Below are 25626 nucleotides of genomic sequence, written 5' to 3'. Positions count from 1 at the left end.
AAACTGTGAAGGGCAAATTTATAGCGTGCATGCAAATATTTATAATTTGCAATACGATGAAAAATAAGTCCCGCCATGCTGCGAATGTGAAGAGTAATCGTCACTGTCAATGCTTCAAAATAAAAGAGACGTGCGTATCACACTCAAGGTATGTAGCTTAGTTGCAAAATTTTATCTGATGCACTAAGAAGGAGGTTCGTCTATTAACAAGTGAATCATAACGGTCAGCTCAGTTTTTTTCGCCTGCAGCTTGGAAGATACGTAATAATCGGTTCGATATTTGATGTCAGAAATCTGGGCAAAGAAGGCACAACATATTTCACTTCGTGCTATCGCCCGCTTCTTTTTTACTGGTTTAACGCTTGCGTTGGTTTTAAGGTCAGCTGCTCTTTTTTTTTTTTTGAAATTTCAACTGTTTTTATTCACACGTCACACGTTAGTATCAGTTGTCCCAGCGTACTATGCAACAGGAAAAACAGTGTTTTGTGTAAATTTTTGAGTTTTCGCTGCATGTTTTTTTATGTTTAAGCGCTCTCCACATTCTTTATAAACTGAATTTTATCGTGTTTCCTTTCTGCAGAATCATAGGCGCATTTTCAACATTTTCTGTTAGCAAAGAACAGAGTAATTTTGTTTATTAGTTAGATTAAAATGACACGCACAGTAACACCATATTTAAAAACGCCACGCATGCCCAAGTCGAGACTTGAAGCCACCTCATGTGCTTACGAGGCAGTCACGCTACTTTCAGACTGGCCACTCCTGATTATTATGACTAAAATATGTTAAATATAACATTATGAGCATTTTCCAGAGAGCCTAAGGCGATAATGTAATGAGTTGTTCTCACCACACCTAAGCATGCTGTTAATTTTGTAGAACAGCTGTTTCCATATCACGTAACTTATCGCTTTCATTTGGTCCTACTTAAGAGACTCACTTTGCCCGGAAATTTCATGTAAAGGTTTCTCCTAAAATGTGTACGAATTACTATTGCACTCCAACGGTAACTTCGAGAATAAAATGGTTTTCGATCCAATAGTTCGCTATTTGATCTGCGGATGGCTTCTCCTAAAGTTGCAGCTCACTTACTCTGTATTAAATGCTGTCGGCTATTATTGAATCAACGACTGAACAAAGTAAATCAAACGTCCAAATGTGATAGCGTTATGTAACTGTGTTATGTTTATTACTGTGCTTCGTGAGCCAGCAGAAACGGTTATATTTCGTTACACAATCGCAATGTGCCAAATGAACCGTAGATTAGTGTAACGTAGATGTAATTGTAATGTATCTGATAACGGCAGCATGCTGCGAACGTCGTGCCGATACGTATTAGTAGAAAATGACTGAAGCGGTGGAAACTATTTTTAAAAAAATGAAGGAAATAAGTTGTCAAAGTAGCTAAAAACTTCGACAATTCATGCAGAACTCTATGTTTTAACAGTAGTTGCTGATGAGAGACGCGGAACTCTGTTATGCCTTTCAAGTAGTTTGAACTTGAATTCTGAGGTCACGCGCCTTGCAAAACGAAAGCAAATTCAAAATCACAGATTTAACTTAAATCCGTCCGAACAGGCCTTGGAAGCCCCAACGGCACCAACCGGCCGCCGTGTCATCCGCAACCCACAGGCGTCACTGGATGCGGATATGGAGGGGCATGTGTTCAGCACCCCGCTCTCTTGGCCGTATGTCAGTTTACGAGACCGGAGCCGCTACTTCTCTATCAAGTAGCTCCTCAGTTTGCCTGACAAGGGCTGAGTGCCTCCCGCTTGCCAACAGCGCTCTGCAGACCGGATGGTCACCCATCCAAGTGCTAGCCCAGCCCAACAGCGCATACGTTCGGTGCTACCACTATGGCAAGGCCGTTGACAAAATCCACAGACGATTACAGGTAGTTCATTCGTCGTTTATAATTACACATTTAGAGCCTCGAGATTGTTGATTGTTGCTAGATCATGTATCGGAAAAACCTGCTGACTTGTAGGAAGTTTCCTAAAGAGGGAACGTTGTCATAGCGAACATCGGATGGTAATGGCACATACCACTGCTCCATGTCCGCATATTACGTTATTCGCTATGGAATTTAGCACCTTCCATCGATGGTCAAAATCGTCGCCTGTAGATCTCAAACGAGAGATCTATCGAAATAATGAGAATTTACAAAAGCACCGTGCGATGTAGCGCCCAGGACCTTCAACAGTATTTATCACGTCTGGCAAACTTTGATCAGTACAGAGGATCTTATTTCATTAATAACTGCATGGTATGTTGTGGGGCGTTACGTTTAGACTATAGCAGGGGTGGGCGATGGTTTTGCTCGGGGACAGCTTTGTAGAAGCAGAGGTTGGCGGAGGATGCTGCTTTTAAAATGATTGAATGCATTAGTTAATCTCGCATTTCAGAAAGGATAAAAATGGTCGAATAAAAATATGACTGTCTTAGAGGGCGGCATGAAAACCATTAGCGGGACGTATGCGGCCAGCGGCCCGCTATTTGCCCACCCCTGCCCCAGAGAGTGGAGAGACGTGAGGAGACTCACCTGATGTAGTCTGTCTTGCAGAGGATCATGTTGGCCTTGGTGAAGCAGGAGCCGCCGATGTCTGCGAGCATGGCGCCGCAGCAGGAGCACTTGAGGCAGCCGTTGTGCCAGTAGCGGTCGAGCGCGTGCAGCAGGAAGCGCTCCACGATCTTGCCGCCGCAGCCGGCGCACACCTTCACCGTGCCGCCCGTGCAGTTGTTGTTGTTGTTGTTGGCGGGCCCGCCGTTGTTGTTGGGGTTGGGCCCTGCGCTGCTGGCGGGACCGCCGCCGGGCCCACCGCCGCCCACCGTCGTCGCCGCGGGGTTGTTGTTGTTGGCGTTGCCGCTGTTGTTATTGTTGTTGTTGGCGTTGTTGAGGTGGTGCTGGTGGTGCGGGTGCATCTGCTGCGGGCCGCCGCCGGGCCCGCCGGGTCCGCCCCCGCCGCCACCGCCGCCGCCGCCCCCGCTGCCCGGGCCGGGCCCGAAGCCGTGGTGGTCCCCCGGTCCCGGGCCGCCCGCGCCCAGCACGTGGCCGTTGCTGACGGGGCCCCCCGGGCCGCCGCCCCCGCCGCCGCCTCCAGGAGGCCCACCCCCGGGCCCGGCCGCAGGGTGCGGCGGGTGCGGGTGGTGGTGGTGATGGTGGTGGTGGTGGTGCGGGTGGTAGGAGCTGTTGTCCGGAGGCGGCGAGTGCGGACTCGCCAGCTCCGTGTAAGCGTGGTAATGCGGGTTCATGGCTGCCGTGGCCAGCTTGCCGGTGTGCGGGGCTGCTGCCGCGCACAGTTCTGCAACACACAAACAACACGCGGCCGCTGTAATACAATACTCTGTTTCAAAGATCGTCGGACTTGGTGGTTTGGTGGATGTCACGCACGAGATATGTGCGCAACATGTATAAACAGTGGAAAAAGACACCAACGGGAAGTACGTGTCCCACCATAGGTTATCGCTATGTATCAGTGTCCCACTGGTAAAGGGAAGCCAGCTACTGGTTAACAGAATTCTTATAATTATAGATTGCATATGTAGCTGGTGCCTTCCTTGAGTTCCATTGTTAACCCTCGTCACCGTATTGTCACGAAGAATTGCTTCGCATTTGCATATAGGCAACCGTATTACCAGATTCGTAAAGCTGGCTGACTTTACGCCTTTCCAAATACATCGCGTCAACGACTTGCACTCACGAACTGGAGCTAGTCACGTCACAAACGAAGCCCACATACTGAGCACCTGTAGTATGAGTTACAAAATTGGAGAGATTCTCTGTCCACTGATGTGTGTCTCCTCTCAAAATATCTTATGTGTTTTGTGCAGTCGTCTTCTGCAACCAGAGGTTCTTATGAGTAATCCTGTGTGCCATACTCTCCCGCCACACACTGCTTGGAAAACGAAATGACCGGAAATATTTTTATGATATTCTTATTTCTGACTAACACATTAATCAAAATAACCATACACCAACGCTATTGAAATAAAATTGATGGTCAGAGGTTAACGCCATACTTCCTCGACGTATAGTTCCAGCCAGCATGAATTCCACAATTAATGTTCGACTTATACCCAAGAAAGGTTTACACTTCAGATATTGTAACAGACTATAGCTACATTCAGCTAACAGCTCCAGGAAAGAAAAGGAGCAAATTGAAAGAAGTATGCATCAATCATATGGGAAGGTAATGATAGTAACATAAATGAAAAGAAATACCCAAAATTTGATCGGCTGTCAATTCAGAAAGTTTTGACGATCGTGAATTACCATCTAAAGTGAAATCCACCTGGTATTGCGCGGTTAACAGGAAAACAGGTACCGGCTGAAAGCTGCACAGTATACATTTTGATTATTCATTAATGTGTTCCCTAACTAGTAATTTAACAGGTACTGAAGAGCACGGGTTTGTACACAAACGTCTGGACATAATATGGTACTACAACATATAAAAAAATCACCTGCGTCAATAGAACGTCCCCTAATCGCTATTAATCTAGTACCTTTCCTTCAGTCACACGAGATACCATTCCCAAACGCAAAATGAATGAAACCAACGGGATTAAAGGTCGCACTACTATCTTCCTTAAAAAAAAAAAAAAAAAAAAAAAAAAAAAAGAACATTACTGAGTATACTTCGAAAGAAAACTTCATATGTTGGATAAGACCAGAAATAATAAAGAAAAGTGCGCAAATTTCCTAAAAATAGGACTCAGGTTACAAGTTCAATGATAATAAGGACATCGCTGTGAAGGAAGCAGTTACTGTTTTACAGTTTATAGTTTTATTTATCTTTTTAATATTTCTATCTACTGCATGTAATTTCTGTCAATAATATCACACTTTTCCATTATCTATGTTTTATATTTTTATACGCTGTAAATGGAGTACCTTCCCCTAACGGAACAGAGGAACATCTTTATTTTCTAGGAATAAAACAAATTCTATTTCCTTTTATTATAAAATTGTCAATCCAGAAAGAAGAATGACTTTATTTTTAATGACACCGTTAAATTTTCTCAGTAAGAAGTGTTTGCTTATTAATAATGTTTAAAAACATGTGAGACATTAAAAATGAGCTAAAATACTCGTAATAAGCACTAAAAGAACTTATCACGGAAAATAACTATAGCGGAGGCATTAACGGAGAGTGTAAGGACGGAATAGAACGGGAGGTTTGGAGGCCACGTAAAAAAATGAAGTATACAGTGAAAGTAATAACAAGTGGTAAAGTGCATGCCTGCATGCCAGGAAGCCGAAAGGACGCTGGATCGAATCCCGGTGAGACGAAATTTTTCAGTCTGCCCTTACCCCAGCTTTCATATGTCGATGATGTTAAGATGAGGCGGGGACGTTACGGGGTTCGGATTTTACGTTAAACTATAGGTCCCCTTTCTTCTGTTGGATTGCTACGTAGATTAGAAGCACGAACGTCGCCAAAATGGCATCCAGCTGGAAGGCTTGAACCAGGCACATGAACATCCCTTTTGAGAGACACTGAGTCAGTCATGCCATACGATATTTATTTTATTTCAGAAAGTAATTTCTATATTTCTCGTAAAATAACTGTTAGTTCTATGAATAGTTCTGTTGCCTCATGTATTTGCCATTTCATTACCCTCTCAAAAGGATAAAATTCGACGAGCTGCTTCTTATGCATCTTTACGTACACTTCCGTACACTAGATGATTCGTACAAGGTGTACCACCACATTTATTTTGTCAACGATTCAAGATTCAGCACTGAACCTCGCGTTCGCATGGTGGTCTAGAGGCAGGCGTATCCCCCTATGCAAACTCCCTGTAGCGTCGTTGGATGACGGCTTCGAACAAGCTTTCCTGACCACTCTCTGTACGTGGTGTATTTACAGTTTGCAGTGGAGAACGCTTGTCTCGCACGTTACGTTCAATGGTATCTCACAGAGGGCGAGTGACGCTGCAGTATATGTGCCGGTACGCTATTAGATGGCGAATACAGAAAGACGGCTCAGTTGCATAACGTCGACGTATTTTCCATTATAGAATATACACGTGTCACGCTCGAAAGGTCAAGGCAATCCGCTACGGAGCAGAGAAACGAATGCTAGAACTGTATCCCACGGAGCTTTGTTGACCGCATCGCCGTCTCGCCTTTTTCTGAGGATCTTCCCCGACGGAATGAAGACTACTTCTCTCCGCGTTGCAAACAGCAGATAGGACTGACTTATGTCTGATGCTCCAGTGAACGCTGCGCTACAAATCAGCTAAGGTCTCGTTTCAGTTATCCACTCACTATATTTTTTCCACGTTTCCGAGAACGTGATTCTTCTTTCGTTACGGAATAAAGAGAGGAATAAGAGCTGATCAGTGCTAGGTTAGCAGTAAGTTAGGGAGTATTGCTCTCGCTGATATACAGGGTGAGTCACGAAGATATCAAATATTTTAATATGTTATTCTACAAGTAAAACTAAAGAAAAAATTTCATATAAAACATTCTGTAAATGTTTAGTTGCGGAGCTAGGGCTAGTAAAAGATTTTTCCTAAAATTTAGCAACTTCGCTAATATGAAGCCATCGGAAAACTGTACGAGGTTAAAGTAAAGCTTGACTTACATTTATTTTGTTGTTATTGGTCTGGTGAATCTAATAAAGCATGTCCCAGACATGTATCTGCAGTAGTTTTCCAGAAAATCCAGGGAAGCAAAGATTACTATACATATAAATTTGTTTACTTTCCATTAAGAATGTAGAAACGTTTATGTCGCTGTTGGCAACCTTTACTGAGTTGTTTCAGTCGTTTCCTAGCCTTGAAACGAGTTATTTTCTCTATTGCTCAGTGAAAGAACATAATAACAACAGTGTATTTAAGTGAAACCACATAGTAACTGTTGTAGTTTGTAGATTATTTATGAAACAGGGATGCTTTTCAAATTTACGACAGAGGAATACGCCGATATGGTGTTTAATTATGGCAAATGTGATAGTAATGCTACGGCTGAAGTTAGCGAATATGGCGTACTTTATCCAAGTCGGAGGATTCTTCGAACGTTACGGAAGAGAGGTTCTCTACCTAGCGTTCATAATCAGTACGAGCGCTCGATACGTGAAGACGATGACGAGGATATTATGGATGCTGTTCAACGTTGACCGGGAACCAGTACACGACATATCTCTCAACGATTAGGCGTTTCACAATCTAAGGTACGGCGTACACTGACGTACAAAAATCTGTATCCTTGCCATAAACAAAAAGTGCATCATTTACATCCTGTCCTACCCTTTGAGTTGTGCAACTGGTTAAATACTAATCGGTAGTTAGACAAATGTATTTTATTTACTGAAGACGAACAGTTTACTCCAGACTTAACAACTTACATAAGGAGATTACTTCTTTGCTTCTCTCGATGTTATGGAAAACTACTGCAGATACAGGTCTGGGACATGTTTTATTAGATTCACCAGATCAATAACAACAAAATCAATGGAAATTAAATGGAAATCGTGCTTTACTTCAACCTCGCACAGTTTTGCGATGGCTTCACATTAGCGAAGTTGCTAAATTTCAGGCAAAATCTTTTGTTAGCTCTAACTCCTTAACTGAACATTTGCGGACCTATGTTTATACGAACTTTTTTCATTAGTTTTACTTGTAGAATAACATGTTAAAATATTTGGATATCTTCGTGACTCACCCTGCATAATGCGACACAGTAAAATGTAGCTGACAATGTCGAGAGCGATATGGCCGGATCTCAAATTTTTACTTGAATGTAATGTAATTCACCTATGGACATTATTTTCGCCAAGTGAATAACCGCATATGTAGAAGTCCATTGTCTTATATCGTAACAATTAAAGTACACGGCAAAAATTCTGTTTCTATGCTCTTTTACACTGTGAAAATTATGCAGACGATCCGCTACTACATTTTCCAGTTCCAACAACGTCATAGCTTTAGCTGGACCGCCTGTCACACCAGTGTAAAGAGGTTGAATAATTACTCTTTCGATAACCCATGGCTATCAGCTTGCAAAAGATATTATACACATTCATACTGAAAGTTATATGAATGGTAATTCTCAAACGTTTATTGTATTTATTACAATCACTCTATTCCATTACCAATTTTACACGCAACGGCTCGCTCTAGTACCACAGAAGAAGTCCAGTGATGTTTTAACAAGTCCTATCATCCTGCCATTTTTTCTAGTTAATACTAAGTGACGAACCCGGCATTCCGCGGTGGTCTAGTGGTTCTGGCGCTGCAGTCCGGAACCGCGGGACTGCTACGGTCGCAGGTTCGAATCCTGCCTCGGGCATGGGTGTGTGTGATGTCCTTAGGTTAGTTAGGTTTAAGTAGTTCTAAGTTCTAGGGGACTTATGACCTAAGATGTTGAGTCCCATAGTGCTCAGAGCCATTTGAACCATTTTGAACCCGGCATTGACGGCATTCGATTACAAACGAAAACAAATAAATGAACTCTGTTTGTAGTGTAATATCGAAATAATTCCATTTCCACGTATTCGTAAAAACACTTTTGAAATTAGGAAACAGTCGTACAAAGAAATTTGCATAATGCAGAAATGTATAAGTACATCTGCTTTACGTGTCTACAAAGCGATATTGTAAACGTCTCGATGGCAACGCCTCTTCGTATTTATATAGAAGGCTTCGCAGTTGAAAGCTGTCAAAAGCGCTGCCAAGTGTCAAGGATTTCTTCAAGTTGACTCAGCTGTGGGAGTGACTTAGTAGTAAACAATAAACGTATTAAAACTTCATGCATGATACGGCAGTTTTTCACGCATTTCAGTATTTATTACGTCACATGGTAGAATGACAGATATATTCGTGTAGGTACATTTAGCGGCATATGTGGATACTGTCTGCGAAATACGTTGCGAATAGAGTTAGTAGAAAACACCAATAAATTTAAACGTCGTACATAATGCGGCAGTTTTTCACGGATCGCATTGTTTATGGCGTATATCTCTACATCTACATCTACATCTACCCTCCGCAAGCTACCCAACGGTGTGTGGCGGAGGGCACTTTACGTGCCACTGACATTACCTCCCTCTCCTGTTCCCGAACTACGATTCGTGATTAGTTCTTACTCCTGTAGCAAATGTCGCCTGACAGTACGTGACATGTGGATCAAGTTTAGTTGAAGTAAGTCCGTTGGTTTAGGAGGAGATGTGAAATACACGCACGTACTTACACACATACATAGACCCATTTTTGTAACATGTATGTGCTTCCTTCCTCGCCGTTTCTGCTGTGAACCCGACCGATTAGTTCAGTTTACTTAATTTACTCGCACGCTTTTTTGCGTAATTTAAAGTGATAAAAAGTGTACTTAGAAAAACTGACAATTTTTTTTACAGCTATTGAGTTTCCGTAGTTTGTCACATCGAACGATGAATACACTATCCGACCAAAAATATCCAGACACCACTACGTAACGCTGAACTGACCACCAAATATCACTGGAGGCGGACCCGCCAGCGTAAAAGGTGAGGAGGGAGTATTGTGTTGTGAGCAGAGAAACAGCAACAGCAGGAAGGGTGGGTCATGAGAGTTGGGCGGCTTCGAACACGGACTAGCCTTTGGATGTCTCTTGCGTAACAAATCCATCAGCGACATTTCTAAACTTCTAACGCTGCCCAACTTCACTGTTGATCATGTGACTGTGAAGTGGAAAAGAGAAGGAACAACTACAGCTAAATCAACCTCAGCCAGCGGAATCGTATACTGGTCGACAAGGAACAGCGAATAATTGCAGGTCAGGTACGGAAAAAAATCGGACGATATCAGTGGAAGGAATCGCTCTTGAATTCAAAAGCGCAACTAGGACAATGACTGGGCATAGCTAGTTAAAAATATTGGGGTACAATAATCGAGGAGCTTCTAAAAAGCCATACATTTCTGGAGCCAAGCCATTGGCCAGTGAATGAGTGGAAATGGGTGATTTGGAGTGATGGATCACGCTATACACTGTGGCATCCTACGCATGGGTTTAGGTTTGGCAAACGTGTGCAGAACATTACCTGTCCCCACTTATAGTGCTACCAGTGAAATATGGACGATGTGGTGTTGCTGTAAGGGTGGGGGGGGGGGGTGTTTCGCTGTTGAAGTGTGGGCCTCTTGTTGCGCTTAAGGAAACGCTAAATACAGAAGGATATCAACAAATTTTACAGATTTGTGTACTGCATATTATAGAGCAACAGTTCGGAGACGATGGTTTTATCAGTATGGCAATAAAGCAGCGTCTGTGAGGCAACGGTTTAAAGACAGTAGCATTGCTGAAATGGACTGTCCCGTCCAGTGAACACGCATTAACCCAAATGGAACGCCTTTGGAATGGGTTAGAATATCGCCGCGCTCCAGACCCGAGCGTCCAAAGTCAGTACCTTCCCTCGTTTCGGTTGTCGGGGCGGAGTAGGCTACTATTTACCCACAGACATTTAGATCCCTGTTCGCAGCGGAGCTCAAGACGTAATAATAACGAAGGTTGGACCCATGTAAGGTGTCAGGCAAATCCAACACCTTCCATGAAAACCCTGACATGATAGCAAATCCGGCAATATGTCACATACCTCCGAATAAATCCTGACATTAAATTAACCGAAGTAATACGATCCATGAGCGAGCAAATGGAATACTACATACTAACACAAGAATGTCTAAATGCATGTCATACCTTCCCACTGTCGAACAGACGCAGTTCCGATGGGAGAAACGAGAACAGAAGCCGAGAGCAGAGCCGTGTCTGCTACAAGGCCCTACGATGAGAGCGGGACAATGACACGCCCGCTATCGCCGGCCGACCGCCAAGAGGTCCATCCCCCAGTCCATCTTTAAAGATAGAGCCCTCCAGAAGAACAGTATAGATCTTACGATAACACTAAAAGGGCCACACCAGCTGCAAGTTTTAGCGTGAGACTATATGCGTCTCTGTTACGTAGCAAACATTAAAAACATTGCCTGACCACGAAAAGTATAACGTTTCTCATTGGATAGACAGAATTTTTGTAGGCGGAGCTTAAGGTTAACATTGAGACCCTGATTGGTCAGTTGAAAACGCAGCCAGATACCTTTTTCTTAAACCAACTTCGGCAAACAGCAGTAAGGGTAAGTTCGAGAGAGTTGCTACCGAGACGCAGAGGTGTGTGGAGCTGCGCTGCCAACTGCCCCTGACGCTGCCTAACTACCGACAAGGTAATGAACACACGCGATGCTGCATAAGCGCAGGTAAGGCTTCACTCAGAACTGCAGAAGTCTCATCTGTTACATCCCCTTTTTGCGTAATACTAGTGCCGATCGTCAATTAAACTTCGTGGTATTCACATTTTCTACTTGAAGTTAAAATCTAAAACGCGATGATTTTTCTGTTATATAATTATTGAGAATCCACATCAGCCACTGTAATTTACGACAAGTTAAATAAGTAATTAAAGATACTTGAGGGTCACTGTAGACCATTTTTGATAGTTTTCTCTTTTATGAAACTTAATTTATACCTACATTATAGATGTGATATGGAATAGGTCATCCTTCGATCCATTATAGAACTTGGAAACTCATTCAGGGAATATTCGTCCACATTTTTGTTGAACGCAGTTGGCTTTTATCCCCCTGTATTAAAATATTTCCTTTTATCAATAGTACAATTTATAAACAATGTTTTGTGAGTAGAATAAAAATTCAGGTGGTAAACTTAACTGCTTTTTCGACGTTATTTTACCATCATCATCATCATCATCATCATCATCATTTAAGACTGATTATGCCTTTCAGCGTTCAGTCTGGAGCATAGCCCCCTTTATACAGTTCCTCCATGATCCCCTATTCAGTGCTAACATTGGTGCCTCTTCTGATGTTAAACCTATTACTTCAAAATCATTCTTAACCGAATCCAGGTACCTTCTCCTCGGTCTGCCCGGACTCCTCCTACCCTCTACTGCTGAATCCATGAGTCTCTTGGGTAACCTTGCTTCTCCCATGCGTGTAACATGACCCCACCATCTAAGCCTGTTCGCCCTGACCGCTACATCTATAGAGTTCATTCCCAGATTTTCTTTGATTTCCTCATTGTGGACACCCTCCTGCCATTGTTCCCATCTACTAGTACCTGCAATCATCCTAGCTACTTTCATATCCGTAACCTCAACCTTGTTGATAAGGTAACCTGAATCCACCCAGCTTTCGCTCCCATACAACAAAGTTGGTCGAAAGATTGAACGGTGCACAGATAACTTAGTCTTGGTACTGACTTCCTTCTTGCAGGAGAGAGTAGATCGTAGCTGAGCGCTCATTGCATTAGCTTTGCTACACCTCGCTTCCAGTTCTTTCACTATGCTGCCATCCTGTGAGAATATGCATCCTAAGTACGTGAAACCGTCCACCTGTTCTAACTTTGTTCCTCCTATTTGGCACTCAATCCGTTTATATTTCTTTCCCACTGACATTACTTTCGTTTTGGAGATGCTAATCTTCATACCACAGTCCTTACATTTCTGATCTAGCTCTGAAATATTACTTTGCAAACTTTCATCCGCATATGCGAGCCTGCTTATTTTGTGTTCACATATCTTAATCTCACCCAGCCAGTCTATTGTTTTCAACATATGATCCATAAATAATATGAACAGTTATTTTACCAGGTAACTAAAAATAGGAAAGGCTTGAACCCCTTCCACTAAATTTAGTTAGTATTAAGATTCTTTTACAGGGAGTGCAGTGGAGCTGACGCTGAAATGCTTAAGTATTTGATTATATCATCGCTAGTCTCACTGAACTCTACATGTATTGTGTCGTCTGGCGTCTCCTTACCAGCAACAGGTCCAGGTTCAAACTAGTCAATTCCCTAAAAAAAAACACGCTCAGAGCGTCGTTGCGACAAAGTGGTAGGGAGACACGACTTAGAGCAAACAGACATCACGCAGAATGTTAGACCCGCTCCATATTGATGTTCACTGATGGACGTTCGGACACTTTTGTGCAGATAGTGTGCAAGCCACGGCACACCTAGTGGAGGTCCGGCACGGGTCAAGCCCAACGGCAGCTCCGCGGAGGTAGCGTTCCCACGGCGCACGCCGGTCACAGCGCGCGGCCCGTGCGTCCGTGGGTAGGCTGCCGGCGATTCCTTATTAAGTCAAGGTCGCGCGACGAGGCTAACGTGTAATTCCGGGGCGCGGCGGCGCGCCGCCGCTCGCTGCTCGCCACCCGCTCTTAGCCGCCCGCTGCCAGCCCGGCAGGCGAGGTATTGTGCGGGCGCGACTGCCGACAGCGGTCATTACCGGCAGTGTTTTAATCAGCAGGTGCGCCGCGCCATTAGTGTTGCTCGGCGGCCCGCTCCTGGGCTCGACAATCTCGCAAACAAACGGAAAAACAACGACGGCAACAAAAGGAGGGGGAAAATACTCGCGGAAAAAACTCGGCCGCTTCAAGAGCGTTTCATTAACCGCCACTGCAGCCGCAGCCGCTGTAGCTGCTTGCCGGCGCCGCTCGGGCCCTGACTCGCTGTGCAGTGCCGTGCGTTTAGCACCCTCCTAACGTCTCCCCGGTAGGTAACCAATTCGCCGCAATTAAACGACGGCCAAAGCCGTCCTCACACGGGACGAGGAAGCGCTCGTGTACGAGGAGCTAGTCGAGTTTTTTGATGTCACGTTCCGCGGCATTCCGTAACGTGGAAGTATGTTTCTTGGAGAGGAACATGGGTAATGTAAAGGCAAATCGCTTTCTACGTCACAAGCAGATCTCGAGAGACGCCATATTTGATTTCGTCGTTTTCAGTTGAATCCCATATTTGGTGGCCTTTATATTATAGTTTTGTAAGCTAGTGAAACGTGGACTGTGGGAAAACCTAAAAATGAGAATTGAATCATTTGAGGTGTGATGTTACAGAAGAATTGTGAAAATTAGATGGACTGAGAAGGTAACGAAAGAGGTTCTGTGGAGAATCGGCGACGAAAGAAATATATGGGAAACACTCACAAGAAGAAATAACAGGATATTAGGAAATCTGTTGAGACATCACGGAATAAATTCCACGATACTAGAAGGAGTTTTAGAGGGGAAAACTGTAGAGAAAGACATAGATTGGAATATATCCAACTAATAATTGAGGACGTTTGTGCAAATGCTACTCTGAGATAAAGAGATTGGTCAAAGATAGATCAGAATACTAAGGACTCAAAAAATGATAAATAAATTAATTAATTTTAAACGTACGTCCTATGCATGCCTTCTATTTCAAATCTCCAGCACACTGATGAAGTTTCGAAAACGCATCATTATTCGTGCGATTTATTGTAATAAAATTACGGGAAACGTGCCGGTGGTTAAAGAATTTTTGTATCTGATTGTTTTCGTAATGTATCTTGCATATTACGAAAGAAAACCATGTGGAGATAACGGTACATTGAAGATTTATTTAAAAAAAACGCGTTGTTCTTGATACGGTTTGTTACAATTAAATGTCGATTTAGTAACGCAGAAGCATTAAAAGCCTTCACGAGATCGTAACATGAAAGACATTATGTGTTGTTACGAAGTTCATTGTAATGTAGAGAACACAAGCGTCGAATTGCGGAACTAAGTGCATGTGGTTTGCGTCCTGCTGTATCAAAATACTTTTTTTATTTACTTTCTCGTTATACTAAACTTGTATGGCACTATCTGTAATAGAACTTTTGTAAGATGGCGTCCTTAGTGACTGCACATAGAACTTCTTTTTGCCTTATTACTTGTTAATGGCTACTGAAAATTTTATTTATGTGTATTGCAAACATAACAACATAACTAGTGTATGGGGAAGGGAGGAAACGTTCATTTTACTAGAGTTAACCCAATAAATTTACAAGCGTCAGTTTTCGTATACAAACTATGTGATTAGCGAGCCAGATACAGCCGGCAACTGCCGCTAGAGATCGCTATAGCCGCCAACCGTAACGAGGACCTCGTCGCGTGTGATGCACTTGCTCTTTTATGCATTTTGTCCAGCCGGAACGTAAGCCATGTGTGTTGAGCTTAACGATTGAGAAACACGTCCCGAGTGTGCCTGACTTATTTCTGTTCCCCCGATTTTCGACTAAATGCGTTTTTAATCGTCAGTATATGTACCAGGCCGACTTCAAACGTTATGAGGAACTAAGCCGCATATCTAACGCTGCAAAAACATTCATTTTTTAATTTGTCATGCTGCCGTATCCACTACGATAGCCTGATCGGACATAATATTACAATTAATATTAAAAGGCAGTCCTAAGTTGCATAATGCTGTTTATTGGTTCAAAACCGACGCGTTTCACTCGGTAGGGGCATCATCAGGGTATCTCGTGCGATGTGGATCATCAGCGTAGAGTAAGACACGGCCCCGGAACAAAGTGCCACGCTCAAACAGTGTAGACACAGTATCTTCGCAAATTACAGTACTATGTCCGTTTTTCTTGTAAATATTTATTGTGTACTTTGGTTTTTCCATCTCCCATTGTGAATATATTGGGAAATATAGTACATGTAATCTACTCTAATTAGCGAGTTGCCTCAAGAGTGGGTAGATGCTAATTTTTTTCTAGTGTGTGCTTATAGGCATAGCCTATAATTCATATGTACCAATAAATATAAAAATAAAGTAGTAGTTTACGCTGAATATGGATTCCAGTCATATCTCAGAAATTACCATGCGATGTACAGGGTGTTTCAAAAATGACCGGTATATTTGAAACGGCAATAAAAACTAAACGAGCAGCGATAGAAATACACCGTTTGTTGCAATATGCTTGGGACAACAGTACATTTTCAGGCGGACAAACTTTCGAAATTACAGTAGTTACAATTTTCAACAACAGATGACGCTGCAAGTGATGTGAAAGATATAGAAGACAACGCAGTCTGTAGGTGCGCCATTCTGTACGTCGTCTTTCTGCTGTAAGCGTGTGCTGTTCACAACGTGCAAGTGTGCTGTAGACAACATGGTTTATTCCTTAGAACAGAGGATTTTTCTGGTGTTGGAATTCCACCGCCTAGAACACAGTGTTGTTGCAACAAGACGAAGTTTTCAACGGAGGTTTAATGTAACCAAAGGACCGAAAAGCGATACAATAAAGGATCTGTTTGAAAAATTTCAACGGACTGGGAACGTGACGGATGAACGTGCTGGAAAGGTAGGGCGACCGCGTACGGCAACCACAGAGGGCAACGCGCAGCTAGTGCAGCAGGTGATCCGACAGCGGCCTCGGGTTTCCGCACGCCGTGTTGCAGCTGCGGTCCAAATGACGCCAACGTCCACGTATCGTCTCATGCGCCAGAGTTTACACCTCTATCCATACAAAATTCAAACGCGACAACCCCTCAGTGCCGCTACCATTGCTGCACGAGAGACATTCGCTAACGATATAGTGCACAGGATTGATGACGACGATATGCATGTGGGCAGCATTTGGTTTACTGACGAAGCTTATTTTTACCTGGACGGCTTCGTCAATAAACAGAACTGGCGCATATGGGGAACCGAAAAGCCCCATGTTGCAGTCCCATCGTCCCTGCATCCTCAAAAAGTACTGGTCTGGGCCGCCATTTCTTCCAAAGGAATCATTGGCCCATTTTTCAGATCCGAAACGATTACTGCATCACGCTATCTGGACATTCTTTGTGAATTTGTGGCGGTACAAACTGCCTTAGACGACACTGCGAACACCTCGTGGTTTATGCAAGATGGTGCCCGGCCACATCGCACGGCGACGTCTTTAATTTCCTGAATGAATATTTCGATGATCGTGTGATTGCTTTGGGCTATCCGAAACATACAGGAGGCGGCGTGGATTGGCCTCCCTATTCGCCAGACATGAACCCCTGTGACTTCTTTCTGTGGGGACACTTGAAAGACCAGGTGTACCGCCAGAATCCAGAAACAATTGAACAGCTGAAGCAGTACATCTCATCTGCATGTGAAGCCATTCCGCCAGACACGTTGTCAAAGGTTTCGGGTAATTTCATTCAGAGACTACGCCATATTATTGCTACGCATGGTGGATATGTGGAAAATATCGTACTATAGAGTTTCCCAGACCGCAGCGCCATCTGTTGTTGAAAATTGTAACTACTGTAATTTCGAAAGTTTGTCTGCCTGAAAATTTACTGTTGTCCCAAGCATATTGCAACAAACGGTGTATTTCTATCGCTGCTCGTTTAGTTTTTATTGCCGTTTCAAATATACCGGTCATTTTTGAAACACCCTGTATGCCATAAGGTTTATCACGTCATTGTGTACTTGTGTATTCCGTTGCTTGAGCTGTTATTTTTCTTACATACTTGTAATAATATACACCCATAACAGAGCTTCATGTTCTTCCTTTGAAACGATTAATTCTTTTCTTCCAATAGTAACTTTCTGCGACTGTATCTTCTTCAAGCACCGCATCTTTCACTTAAATTATTCTATTGCCGCTGCTATTTCCACGATGTTGCCCGCAACTGCGACAATGGGAAAGGCGATCGCTCCGCCGTGCTCACGGCACGACAGCCAATGAAACGGCATTTGAGTGCGGATTTAGTGCGACACTATGGTACGCTTGTTCGCCGCGAGCAGCGTTCTCGCACGAGCACTCCACAACAACTGCACACTGTGAAAGGAGTGTCAGTGCGGTTAAAGTGACCATCAGACCGACTGTAAATCCCCTTTTAAAAAATCCCCCTCATAGGTTTTTGATAGCTTTGTTGCAGTTTACTGCATATGTTCCACGTCGCTAGGCGTTGTATATACAGGTGTTTCGTTATGCAGCGACACAGAAAATAAAACGCAGAGGTACATTCGCAGTTTATTGTTTCAATGGAGGCTGTCTACAAAGTAAACAACACAGAAATGTTGCAACGATTTCTAAACGCTTAACTTTCAGAGCTTTTGGACAGTAGAAAATAAACTACTAGTACCATGCTTCTAAAAAATCAGCCTCAACCTAATGTATTAAGCGAGCTAGTTAAGCGTGCAGGCTGCTACTTTAGAGTAGGAACGTCTATAAGGTTTAACGTGCCGTCGGTGACAAGATCATTAGAGACGGTAGTAATTTGGATAGAGGAACGCAAATCATCGTCCAAACATTGTGGTTCAGGTTCTCCGCGCTCCTCGTAAATCACTCGAGGCAAATGCAGGAATTGCTCTTCGTATAAGAAAAATCTATTACCGCATGTTTGCTTATTCAAAGGTACTGTGGCAACTCTAAAGACTTCAATGGGACTTAACCATATCCTAAAGGTACATTATACAGTAATCTTCAGAGTATTTTACTACGTATGCAATCACATCACAGACGAACATGTCACTGGCGAAAAATTAAGACGAAATTTAAGCAGCAGAGATGTGATTCTAGAAATGGTTCGTTGTAGGTGGATAACTTTGCTAGAGAAACCCTCTCGGCACTCGCCATTTACACATATCAAAAAAAGTTTTCCATCATCTCGGTTCCGAGAGTTTCGGAACCTGTACAGAAAATTGGAATAGAGAGCAACATAAACATAATTTCCGCCCTTTTTATTGCCCATGAAAACCATACATTGCATTCTGTACCATCATACAGCGAAACCTTGAGAGGTGGTCGTCCAAATTGTTGTACACACAGGTACCTCTAATACGCAGTAGCACGTCCTCTTACATTGAAGTATGCCTGTGTTCGTCGTGGCATACTATCCACAAGGTCACCAAGGCACTGTTGGTCCAGACTGTCCCACTCCTAGACGGCTATTCGGCGTAGATCCCTCAGAGTGGTTCATGAGTCACGTCGTCCATAAACAGCCATTTTCGATCTATCCCAGGCATGTTCGATTACGGTTCATGTCTGGAGAACATGCTGCTGACTCTCCTCGAGCGATGTCGTTATCCTGAGTGAACTCATTCACAAGGTGTGCACGATGGGGGCTCGAATTATTGTCCATGAAGACGAATGCCTAGTCAATATGCTGGCGATACGGTTGCACTATCTTTCGGAGGATGGCATTTACGTATAGTACAGCCGTTTCGATGACCACCAGCGGCGTACATCGGCCGCACGTGATGCCACCACAAAACAGCAGGGAACCTGAACCTTGCTGCTCTCGCTCTCTAAGGCGTTCAGCCTGACTGGGTTGCCTCCAAACACGGCTACGATGACTGTCTGGCTGAAGGCATATGTGACACTCAACGGCGAAGAGAAAGAGATGCCAATCCTGAGCCGTCCATTCGGCATGTCGTTGGGACCATCTGTACCGCGGTGCATGGTGTTGTAGTTGGAAAGATGGAACTCGCCAAGGACGTCTGGAATGAGGTTCGCATCATACAGCCTGTGGCTACACTATAAGCATTATTCAACATGGTGGCGTTGCTGTCAGGGTTCCTCCGAGCCATAATCCGTAGGCAGCGGTCATCCACTGCAGTAGTAGCCCTTGGGCGGTCTGAGCGAGGCATGTCATCGACAGTTCCTGTCTCTCTGCATGTCCCCCATGTCCGAAAAACATCGCTTTGGTTCACTTCGAGACGCCTGGACCCTTCCCTTGTTGAGAGCCCTTCCTGGCACAAAGTAACAATGCGGATGCGATCGAAGGGCGATATTGACCGTCTAGGCATGGTTGAACCTAAGACAACACGAGCCGTGTACCTCCTTCCTGGTGGAATGACTGGATCTGATCGGTTCTCGAACCTTCTCCGACTAATAGGCGCTGCTCATGCATGGTTGTTTACATCTTTGGGCGGGTTTAGTGACATCTCTGAACGTTCAGAGGGACAGTGTCTGTGATGCAATATCCAAAGTCAACGTCTATCGTCAGGAGTTCTGGGAACCGAGGTGATGCGAATCTTTTTTTATGTGTGTGTGATTTCGGATATTACCAAAGCCTGAAGTTTAGATGATCGAACAGGTATTCTCATCGGCCGGTTTAGATCGCACTGCGATATTTCTCATTGAAACTACAACTGATTGCGCTATCTGGACGTCCTACAAACATGAAGATTTCAGAAAAATTTCGTAACTGTTTGAAATACCTCTAAATGAATGATACCGAAATTAACTATGTATGTATCTAATTCGGAGACACAGAAAAGTAAGTAAGAGAGATTTGTAATTACTTCCTTGCAAAATGGGTAAACAGCTTCTTTAAATTTTTGAAATGATGTAATTTTGCTTTTAGCTGCTAGAATTTCATTTTACGTTTGCAATTTCGGCATTAAGCCAGTTTCATGCATCTACAAATTGAAATTTATAGCGTCTTCAAGGAACAGCAACAATACATACTCAATGAACAAACAGACTCCGAAATAAAATAAATTCTCGATCGTTTTAGATATTTACTGTAACGTATTTTTAAATACACGCTTTTAGATATGTGATATATAAAATCTACACAAAACTGCAATATGCAAAATGAAATACTAGCTAGTGTTGCTGACTAATTTTTCTTTGATGGGAATGTTGCGTTGTTATCTCTACCGAACGTAATACTATACGTCAAATTCTTGTAAGTATATAAATGTCAGCAATCTATAAAATTGGTTGTATCTACTTTTAATTCCATATTACATTGTTACCATTACGTTGCATGATGATGTACAGATGCTTGAAAATGGCTTAATGTCGAAATTGCAATCGTAAAATAAAATTCTAACAGCTTAAAAATTCAAATAATTTTCAATAATATAAATGTTTGCTACGAGTGGTTTAGTCTCGATTACCAAAAAGTAGGTCGGAGTCAACGAAAGAAAACTCGTGATTGACGTTTCGCGAAAAGATCTCGCTGCGACGAAAAACGTCTATTCTTAGGCCATTACATTCGACAGCGACAGTATTATCTGTTAAATTTTGCAATAGTTAAGAGTGCTGCATTTGTCTCTTTTATGAGATGTTCTTGTAACGAGATGGTTTATTTTATACTTTATACACATGGTGTGTGTGAGACGTATCGTGGCATTAGCCATAGGGGCTCACATCCTATTTATTAACTTTATTGCTGTTGACTTCCGCAGTCTTTTCAGGACCTGTGTCCTTAACCCAGGTTAGTGAAAGACGTACGTTCATGCCTTTTTACCACTGGTATGGATAACCTTGATACATGTGTTGCCTGAACCTGGAACCACCCGATAACGACCTAAGGTCGAAATTGTAACGTGCAGAATTGTAATAAACAGTACAGTAGAAGCAAACATGTAGTCATTTATAAAATTCTACGACAGTGTGGTCCCACAGCGAATAAAACTGTGTGTAAAAACGGATTTATTTTAATGATTGCCACCCCAGCTACCGTATCATACCCGTGACACTTTCTCCACTATTTTGCGATAACACAAGAAGAGCAGCCCTTTTTTGAACTTTTAATTTTGTTCAGTGAATCGTAAATGGTAAGGATACCAGAACGTGCAAAAGAGAAAGGATAAAAGTAGTGTTGGTAGTCTCTTAAGGAGATCCGTTGTATCCTGTAAGTGTTCCGCGAATAAAACGCAGTCTTAGATTTGCTTTCCCAGGAGGGGGAGGAGAAGACGGTGACCCTCGCCGCCCCCCTCCTCCCCCAAAACTAAAACTGGAATCCACTCCTTGGTGGAGTAACGTACACAGGTGGGAAAAAAGATTGGGATCCCATCTTCACCCCCCCCCCCCCTCCCCTCCCCATGTCTGCACCGATGGTCCACTTCGTGCCCTGTGTATCAGACCTCCATGTGATTCAGGGCCGCGCAGGATTAGCCGAGCGGTCTCAGGCGCTGCAGTCATGGACTGTGCGGCTGGTCCCGGCGGAGGTTCGAGTCCTCCCTCGGTCATGTGTGTGTGTGTGTGTGTGTGTGTGTGTGTGTGTGTGTGTGTGTGTGTGTTTGTGTGTTTGTCCTTAGGATAATTTCGGTTAAGTAGTGTGTAAGCTTAGGGACTGATGACCTTAGCAGTTAAGTCCCGTAAGATTTCACACACAATTGAATTGAACAATTGTGATTCAGGCCGATAGTTTACTTTTTAAACGAGAATTAAACGAAATGTACTACATGTACTTTAGGATTAGTGGAGTCCAATTCGGCGGGCTGATGGGCTCAATACGAGAAGGCCGTACGAGAGAGATGCTTGGAGGCTGAGCCTTGAGAGATGGCCATTACTGCGAAATCGAAGCAGAACCAGGGGGGAGCCACCAGCAACCAAATGAACGGAAGAGAACGATACCGCGGACGTCAGATCGGCGCGGCGGCGTCCTGCAGTCGTCGTAAATTGCGACGGCAGCGGAAACGCGATATTAAAAAAATAAAAACGATGACTCTCGTACGCCTTCCGCTAACCGGCCACAATAAGGCCACTTTTTTGCCCGCCGGTCCCCGCTCCGCACAAGCGGCTTTTAATCCCGGGGATAGCGGCGGCCGGTCTCCGCTCACTTGCGGGCAGCGTCCTCCGCAGACCGCAGCCCAGCACACAGATCGCGTTAAGATAGCCATCGCGGCCGGCCAAACAGCGCGTTCACACGCGCGCCCAACACGCACGTACACACACGCACACACACACCAGCGAGCTCATGGTAAAGGAGGTCCGACCTCCCGCCAGCCAATTGTTTATTTCCTCTGGGCAATACGATCCGCGGAATACGTTTCACATTTCATTAGCCGCAAATGTTTCAATTCCCGGCGAGCGGCCGGCGCCGGCCACTTGGCGGGATATCATCTGTTCATTTCCGTGTATCTGCGCGCTCCCATCTCCGCTGGCCAGACCCCCCTCCCCCCCCCCCCCCCCATCCTCGTCCCGCACCGCCCCTCCTATGCCGATGGCCACCACGGACCAATCTGCCGGCGCCAACAGTCCGGTTACACAGCCGCGTCCGCGCCTCCATCCACGGTCACTATCTGCCCAACGCTGGGACAGTCTTTTAATTCCTTCGATACCAAATGGGACTGCGCAGCTTTTCTTCGGACGCAGCCGCTACCTAAGCGGAGGCTGTCGCACCACAGAAAATATGGAAGGACGCTTAAACAGTTATAGTGACGCTCCGAGTATATTCGCCGCCCATGCGCTTTTCTTTCGTTTCTCCAGCAAAGCGTGTGATGGTCCGCCAATACAGGTCGTCTGCGAGCCATTTTTTTTTATTTAACCCAATTAAGTAACAGGTGTATTCTATGAGGAATAATTTTGCTCAGTGACAGAAATAAGCTACTTTGTATTAAATACACTACTAGCCATTAAAATTGCTACACCAAGAAGAAATGCAGATGATAAACGGGTATTCATTGGACAAATATATTATACTAGAACTGACATGTGATTACATTTTCACGCAATTTGGGTGCACAGATCCTGAGAAAGCGGTACCCAGAACAACCACCTCTGGCCGTAATAACGGCCTTGATACGCCTCGGCATTGAGTCAAACAGAGCTTGGATGGCGTGTACAGGTACAGCTGCCCATGCAGCTTCAATACGATACCACTGTTCATCAAGAGTAGTGACTGGCGTATTGTGACGAGCCAGTTGCTCGGCCACCGTTGACCAGACGTTTTCAATTGGTGACAGATCTGGAGAATGTGCTGGCCAGGGCAGCAGTCGAACATTTTCTGTATCCAGAAAGACCCGTACAGGACCTGCAACATGCGGTCGTGCATTATCCTGCTGACATGGAGGGTTACGCAGGGATCGAATGAAGGATAGAGCCACGGGGCGTAACACATCTGAAATGTAACGTCCACTGTTCAAACTGCCGTCAATGCGAACAAGAGGTGACCGAGAAGTGTAAACAATGGCACCCCATACCATCACGCTGGGTGATACGCCAGTATGGCGATGACGAATACACGCTTCCAATATGCGTTCACCGCGATGTCGCCAAACACGGATGCGACCATCATGATGCTGTAAACAAAACCTGGATTCATCCGAAAAAACGACGTTCTGCCATTCGTGCACCCAGGTTCGTCGTTGAGTACACCATCGCAGGCGCTCCAGTCTGTGATGCAGCTTCAATGGTAACCGTAGCTATGATCTCCGAGCTGATAGTCCATGCTGCTGCAAACGTCGTCGAACGGTTTGTGCAGATGGTTATTGTCTTGCACGCGTCCCCATCTGTTGACCCAGGGATCGAGACGTGGTTGCACGATCCGTTACTGCCATGTGGATAAGATGCCTGTCATCTCGACTGCTAGTGATACGAGGCCGTTGGGATCCAGCACGGCGTTCCGTATTACCCTCCTCAACCAACCGATTGCATATTTTCCTAACAGTCATTGGATCTCGACGAACGCGAGCAGCAATGTCGCGATACAATAAACCGCAATCGCGATAGGCCACAATCCGACCTTTATCAAGTCGGAAACGTGATGGTACGCATTTCTCCTCCTTACACCAGGCATCACAACAACGTTTCACCATTCAACGCCGGTCAACTGCTGTTTGTGTATGAGAAATCGGTTGGAAACTTCCCTTGTGTCAGCACGTTGTAGGTGTCGCCACCGGCGCCAAACTTGTGTGAATGCTCTGAAAAGCTAATCCTTTGCATATCACAACATCTTCTTTCTGTCGGTTAAATTTCGCGTCTGTAGCACATCGTCTTCGTGGTGTAGCAATTTTAATGGCCAGTAGTGTTTTTATAAAACCTCTTTTGGTAAGTTAACATGCCGCTTCTAAGTTAATCCAGTTACAGCAAGATATACAAAAGTTTTTGAGGTTATATGGCAGTCGGAAAGTCCCTTTACGTGTGTAGAATATACTAAATGACGCTTACCAAGAATATTTTTAATGAAATTTTGCTTTCCTATTAATTCACTCTAAGACAAAAAGTCAGTGATTCGCCACGAAGTAATTATCCGAAATTCTTACAATCCGTCTGTGGCATGAACCAACAAACCAGTGTTTAGTATTATTAGTTGAAAACAGCCTTGGTTGCAATTTTAGTTTTTTTTATTTATCAACTACGCGTTTCACCCTATTTAGGCATCTTCAGGCTGATCTTAATTTCGTATTTCTTAGGACGATCCTTTAGACAGTGTAGCTAAATGGCATCGTCGAGTACATTAGGTTAACGAAGGCGATATTGGCCTGATGTACTCGACGATGCCCTTTAGCTACACTGTCTAAAGGATCGTCCTATGAAATACGAAATTAAGATCAGCCTGACGATGCCTAAATAAAATGAAACGCGTAGTTGATGAACAAAAAAACTAAAATTGCAGCCAATACTGTTTTCAACTAATACTAATTATCCGAATGTGATTGACATCGGTAAATGTGATGTACATGTACAGACAAACAAATGATTACAATTTCAAGATTACTAGATGATTTATTCAAGAGAAATAACGTCACAAATTGAGCAACACGTTAAGAGTTTGCTTCACCTCTGGCCCTCATGCAAACAATCATTCTGCTTGGCATTGACTGACAGAATTGCTGGATGCCCTCCTAAGAGATATCCTGCGAAATTCTGTCAAAATGGCGCGTTAGATCGTCAAAATACCGAGCTGATTGGAGGGCCCTACCCATAATGCTCCATATGTTCTCAGTCCGGTAGAGACCCGGCGCCCTTGTTGGCCAAGGTAAGGTTTGCCAAGCTCAAAGACAAGCAGTAGGAACTTTCGCCGGGTGCGGGCGGGCGTTATCTTCCTGAAATGTAAGCTCACTACGGTTTTCCACGAAGGGAAACAAAACGGGGCACATAATATCGTCGACGT

At 44.1% G+C, this 25626-nt stretch overlaps 1 protein-coding gene across 1 annotated transcript in view; it reads right to left on the bottom strand.

Annotated features, from left to right (window-relative positions):
- LOC126088196 (loricrin-like) overlaps positions 1-25626 on the bottom strand; it is a 704388-nt gene that overhangs the window by 389488 nt on the left and 289274 nt on the right. Inside the window, exon 2 of the mRNA XM_049906322.1 lies at positions 2543-3302. Coding sequence (XP_049762279.1) covers positions 2543-3252 — 710 coding nt within the window. The 5' untranslated portion in view covers positions 3253-3302. The remainder of the gene's footprint in view (positions 1-2542; positions 3303-25626) is intronic.

The sequence above is a fragment of the Schistocerca cancellata genome, chromosome 6 (assembly GCF_023864275.1).
Source record: "Schistocerca cancellata isolate TAMUIC-IGC-003103 chromosome 6, iqSchCanc2.1, whole genome shotgun sequence".
In the NCBI taxonomy this organism is placed as follows: Eukaryota; Metazoa; Arthropoda; class Insecta; order Orthoptera; family Acrididae; genus Schistocerca; species Schistocerca cancellata.
This window is presented reverse-complemented; position numbering and strand designations above follow the sequence as displayed.